Below are 6,494 nucleotides of genomic sequence, written 5' to 3'. Positions count from 1 at the left end.
TCTTCACTGATCGATCACAAGAGAACGGATCGATCGGCAACTTCGCTAATTACTTATCATTGTGTGAATGAAAAACGGCAGTTTGGACTGCTACTTTCCCCATTCATTTGAATAGGAGATTGGGTGTGCTAAAATTTAGCACGCTGTATTGCAGATGGGCCTATATGTCTTTATGGAGCAGCACTGCCACCTTGTGACCAATATACAGAATAACAACATTCAGTCTGGGGGGGGGGGGATTAAACTCTCTCTTCCCCAGAATCCTTTGCAGGGTATTGTAGTGATGCTCTGCAATGCAAAGGGAGGGGAGAGAGGAAGTGGAAGGGGAGGAGCAACAGAGGCGGCGGACGGGTGAGATACAGTTACTAACCTCTGCACACACAGCATCCTGTACTACACACTACTCTACACATACAGTATACTGTACTAAGCACAGATCCACACACAGTAACGTGTGTAAATTACAGTTTAACACACAGTATCCTGCGCTAATCCTAGCTCTGCACACACCGTACTCTGTGCTAATCCCAGACACACACACACACACACACACACACACACACACACACACACACACACACACACACACACACACACACACACACACACACACACACACACACACACACACACACACACACACACACACACACACACACACACACACACCGTCCTGTAAAAAATCTCAGCCCTACACACAGTATCCTGTGCTAGGCTCACACTGTACACACAGTATCCTGTGTTAATTCCAGCTCTACTCACACACCGTATTCTGTGCCAATCCCAGCTCTACTCACACACAGTGTCATGTACTAATATTTTAACACCACATCCTGTGCTAATCACTACTCTGAACATACAGTATCCTGTACTAATCAACTCTAAACACACACACAGCATCCTGCATTAATCACTACTCATACTTTATCTGGTGCTAATCCCAGCTCTGCACACACACAGCATTTTGTGCTAATCCCAGCTCTTCATTCATACACCATCCTGTACTAAACCCTAGTCTCTGCACACAGACAACATGCTTTACTAATCACACTTGCAGAGTACCCTGTGCTAATCGGATCTAAACACAGTATCCCGTGCTAGTCACTAGTTTGTCCACACAATATCATATGTTAATCCAAACATTGCTAATCTAAATTCTGCATTCATACACCATCCTGGACTAAACCTGCTCTGTACACACAGTAACATGTGCTATTCTCAGATCTGCATTAATCCCACCATCATACTAATCCCATTTTTGCACACACAGCATTCTGTGCTAATCCAAGATCTGCACACACAGTACTCTGCTAATCCAAACACACAGTATTATGTGCTAATCCCATCTCTGCACCCACACAGTATTCTGTGCTAATCCCATCTCTGCATACACACACACAGCGTATTCTGTGCTAATCCCATCTCTGCATACACACACAGCGTATTCTGTGCTAATCCCATCTCTGCATACACACACACAGCGTATTCTGTGCTAATCCCAGCTCTGCACACACACAGTATTTTGTGCTAATCCCAGCTCTGCACACACACAGTATTCTGTGCTAATCCCAGCTCTGCACACACACAGTATTCTGTGCTAATCCCAGCTCTGCACACACACAGTATTCTGTGCTAATCCCAGCTCTGCACACACACAGTATTCTGTGCTAATCCCAGCTCTGCACACACACAGTATTCTGTGCTAATCCCAGCTCTGCACACACACAGTATCTGTGCTAATCCCAGCTCTGCACAAACAGTATTCTGTGCTAATCCCAGCTCTGCACACACACACAGTATTCTGTGCTAATCCCAGCTCTGCGCACACACAATATTCTGTGCTAATCCCAGCTCTGCACACACACACAGTATTCTGTGCTAATCCCAGCTCTGCGCACACACAGTATTCTGTGCTAATCCCAGCTCTGTGCACACACAGTATTCTGTGCTAATCCCAGCTCTGTGCACACAGTATTCTGTGCTAATCCCAGCTCTGCGCACACACAGTATTCTGTGCTAATCCCAGCTCTGCGCACACACAGTATTCTGTGCTAATCCCAGCTCTGCACACACACAGTATTCTGTGCTAATCCCAGCTCTGCACACACACAGTATTCTGTGCTAATCCCAGCTCTGCACACACACAGTATTCTGTGCTAATCCCAGCTCTGCACACACACAGTATCTGTGCTAATCCCAGCTCTGCACACACAGTATTCTGTGCTAATCCCAGCTCTGCACACACACACAGTATTCTGTGCTAATCCCAGCTCTGCGCACACACAATATTCTGTGCTAATCCCAGCTCTGCACACACACACAGTATTCTGTGCTAATCCCAGCTCTGCGCACACACAGTATTCTGTGCTAATCCCAGCTCTGTGCACACAGTATTCTGTGCTAATCCCAGCTCTGCGCACACACAGTATTCTGTGCTAATCCCAGCTCTGCGCACACACAGTATTCTGTGCTAATCCCAGCTCTGTGCACACAGTATTCTGTGCTAATCCCAGCTCTGCGCACACACAGTATTCTGTGCTAATCCCAGCTCTGCGCACACAGTATTCTGTGCTAATCCCAGCTCTGCGCACACACAGTATTCTGTGCTAATCCCAGCTCTGCAAACACACAGTATTCTGTGCTAATCTCAGATCTGCACACACAGTATTCTGTGCTAATCCCAGCTCTGCAAACACACAGTATTCTGTGCTAATCCCATCTCTGCACCCACACAGTATTCTGTGCTAATCCCAGCTCTGCACACACACACAGTATTCTGTGCTAATCCCAGCTCTGCACACACACACAGCATTCTGTGCTAATCCAGAGTCTCTACAAACACACAGAGCATCCTGTGCTAATCCCGGCTCTACACACACACAGTATCATGTGTTAATCCAAGATCTCCACACACAGTATCCTGTGCTAATCACTGCTGTGAACACATCCTGTATTAATCCCAGCTCTGTATACACTAATCGCAGTACACAGTATTCTGTGGTAGTCATCACTCTGCACGCACAAAGTATCATGTTCTAATCACAGCTGTAGACACACACAGGATCCTGTACTAATCCCAGTTTTTCACACACATCGTCCTGTATTCATTTAATCTCTACACACACAGTATCCTGTGATAATCCAAACTCTGCACTGTGTGCTAATCCACTATTCTGTGCTAATCCCAGCTCTGCATTCATTCAGTATCTTGTGCTAATCTCAGCTCTTCTGACGCAAAGCGGCCTGTATTTAGCTCAGCACACATAGTATCCTGTGCTAATCCCAGCTCTGTGTGCACACAGCATCCTGTGCTAATCCCAGCTCTGTGTGCACACAGCATCCTGTGCTAATCCCAGCTCTGTGTGCACACAGCATCCTGTGCTAATCCCAGCTCTGTGTGCACACAGTATCCTGGGCTAATACCAACTCTCCATGCACATAGTATCCTGTGCTAATCCCAGCTCTGCATGCACACAGTATCCTGTGTTAATCCCAGCTCTGCATGCACACAACACGCTGTGCTAATCCCAGGTCTGCATGCACATAGTATCCTGTGGTAATCCCATCTGTACCTGCACACAGCATCCTGTACTAATCCCATCTCTGCGTGCACACAGCATCCTGTGCTAATCTGAGCTATGGACACGCACAGTTTACTGTGTTAATCCCTGGATCCACACAGTATACGCATTAGTACAGGATGTTGTGTGTGCAGAGCTGGGGTTAATACAGAATGCTGTGTGTGCACAAAGCTAGGGATAGCACAGGATACTACCTCTAACCTCCTGTCCCTTCCTTCCACTTTAGAGGGGTGTAGTGGGGGCTCGTCATGTCCGGCGACGCAGAGGAGGTGACCCGCCTGCGCAAACCGCGCTTCTCCTACGAGGAGAACCAGATACTTATCCGCGAGGTGCGCGCACATTACCCATTACTGTACGGGGCGCAGAGCCGGCGTCTTAGTGTGGCAGAGCGCCGCCGTGTGTGGGAGGGCATCGCCACCAAGATCAACGCCATCACCAGCTGGAAGCGGACAGCTCAGGAAGTGCAGAAGCGTTGGAACGACTTCAAGCGCCGGACCAAGGAGAAGCTTGCCCGAGTCCCACACTCCACCCAAAACGGAACGGCAGAGGAAGCGCTGACGGCCGAGGAAGAGACTATTTTTGCCATCTTGGGGCCTGGTGTGGTATCTGGGAGAGGAGGCTACGGCTCTACTGCGCGGCTTAGGGCCATGGGTGAGTATCCTGTGCTAATGATTGCGCAGCGTTTTATGCTGTCACTGTGTGCGCGCCGCACCCTGTGCTAATTTCCCCCCATAACCCATCTCTCTCTCTCTCCCTACAGACTTTTCCCCGCCGCCCCCCTGCTCCTCCAGCCCTGAGACCTCCCTCAGTGCTCCCTGTTGCCCCCCAGAGCCACACCACCTCCTCCACCCCAAGGACTCTCCCTCTCCGAGCTCACAACTTCACATCGTCCAAGTGCCCCACCTTACCCCCTCCCCCGCCCCCTCCGAGGGACCCTCCGAACTTTCACCCACCCCAGGGTCCCCTCTAATGCCCCCCAACGGGGTTTCCCCACACTACGACCCAACCATGGCCTTGCTGAGGGCCCAACAGGAGACAGCAGAAGCAATAAGACATCTCACCTACACCTTACGGCACAGCATGGACCGCTTGACCAATCTGTTGGCAGCTATTTTGCCCCTGGTCCCACCTCAGCCGCCGCCCTCACCTGCCCCTTCCAGCCTTCTTGCCCCCGTCTACTACCCCACCAAGACAGAGCCGGAGGCTGAGGCCTGCTGCCCCAGGACCTACCAGGAGGAGGATGAGTGCGAGGTCCAGGACATCATAGCGGAGCCTCCTCGCTCCCCGTCCCCTCCGCCACCCAACAAGAGAAAGAGATTTGGGTACTTGACTCCACGCAAGCGCAGAGGACGCTGGAAAAACCTATAGGCCACCAACCCCCTCTTCCTCCTTTTGCCCTCACTGGCCATTTGGAACCAAGGACTAGCAACGCGCTGGAAAACTGATGCAGGAGGAGGGGGGGGAGGACATTGAACCCTCCTCCTCTTGCCCCTTGGCCGAAACCTTCTCTCTCCGCCCTCTCAGAGAACGTGAGACCGGCCAATTTGAACCAAGGCTTTTTGCGCAGCTGGACGCCCGATTCAAATCTGTAGCTGAGGACTGCACACCTCCTTCAGGGGTTGACCGCTTACTTTTGAGAGACCCAACACTCACAGTTTTGCCCCTCCCTGCTCCTCAAAGCGCTTGAGGTCAGCCATTTTGAATCAAGGTTTTGGCTGAGAGCCTGATGAAGGGTGGGAGTATAAAAAAACCTCTGGGACTGTTTCCCCCCCCCTCCCTCTTCCCCCCCTCTTCATCGTTGTGGGTTCCTCCTCACTATGTTTTCCCCCCTCTCAGAGACAGCGAAAGTGGCCATATTGAATTGAGGCCTTGCGAGCGAAATGAAGTCTGAGCACGCTTGTTGGTCATTTTCCCAGTTCCTTAGCAATGCCAAGCTCAATCTTTAATTATAACCGTTCACTGGGTGCCTAATTGCCCGGGGCAGGGGGATCAGACCTTGCAGGGCGGGAGTCACCCTGGCTATAAGGGACGGCAGGAAGTGGATGTTGCAAAGGATTCTGAGGACGCCCATTTGCATACGACGCACGCTGTCCTTCCAGGTTGATTGTGGAGCTTTTAAAGGGCTGCACCCTGCTTGTTCTAATGAAGCTGCCCTATTAGCATATTTAATGTCACTGTCCCCCCTCTCTCCCACTGTCCCCTCTCATTCTCGCTGTCCTCTCACCCCTTTCTCTCTTGTTGTCAACTTTCCCCCTTCTCTATCTTCAGCTGTCCCCTCACCCATTCTCTTTCTACTCCCTCTCTATCTCCTGCTGTCCCCTTTCCCACTTCGCTTTCTCCCCTCCCCCCTTCTCTGTTGCTGTCCCCGCTCCCCCTTCTCTTTCCCCCCTTTGCTCTCTCTCCCTCCCACCCTTTGCTCCCTCTTCCCCTCTCTCTGGTACCCCCTTCTCTCTCCCCCCCGCTCTCCCCTTCTCCCTCCTCCCCTTCTCTCTCGTTCCCCCTTCTCTCTCTCTCTCTCGTTCTCCCTTCTCTCTCTCGTTCTCCCTTCTCTCTCTCTCTCTCGTTCTCCCTTCTCTCTCTCTCTCTCGTTCCCCCTTCTCTCTCTCTCTTTCCCCCTTCTCTCTCTCTCTTTCCCCCTTCTCTCTCTCTTTCCCCCTTCTTTCTCTCTCTCGTTCCCCCTTCTCTCTCTCGTTCCCCCTTCTCTCTCTCTCTCTCGTTCCCCCTTCTCTCTCTCTCGTTCCCCCTTCTCTCTCTCTCTCGTTCCCCCTTCTCTCTCTCTCTCGTTCCCCCTTCTCTCTTTCTCGTTCCCCCTTCTCTCTCGTTCCCCCTTCTCTCTCGTTCCCCCTTCTCTCTCGTTCCCCCTTCTCTCGTTCCCCCTTCTCTCTCGCTCTCTCCCTCTCTCTCGCTCCCCCT

General features: G+C 51.3%; 1 protein-coding gene across 1 annotated transcript; it reads left to right on the top strand.

Annotated features, from left to right (window-relative positions):
• The first annotated feature begins 317 nt into the window (after positions 1–317).
• MYPOP (Myb related transcription factor, partner of profilin) lies at positions 318–5,855 on the top strand. Its single transcript, XM_075608769.1, has 3 exons — positions 318–351; positions 3,808–4,232; positions 4,342–5,855. The coding sequence occupies exons 2-3, from the start codon at positions 3,830–3,832 to the stop codon at positions 4,947–4,949; spliced, it is 1,011 nt and encodes a 336-aa protein (XP_075464884.1). The 5' UTR covers positions 318–351; positions 3,808–3,829; the 3' UTR covers positions 4,950–5,855.
• The last annotated feature ends 639 nt before the right edge of the window (positions 5,856–6,494 follow it).

Source organism: Ascaphus truei, chromosome 7 (genome assembly GCF_040206685.1).
Source record: "Ascaphus truei isolate aAscTru1 chromosome 7, aAscTru1.hap1, whole genome shotgun sequence".
NCBI classification, from domain to species: Eukaryota; Metazoa; Chordata; class Amphibia; order Anura; family Ascaphidae; genus Ascaphus; species Ascaphus truei.
This window is presented reverse-complemented; position numbering and strand designations above follow the sequence as displayed.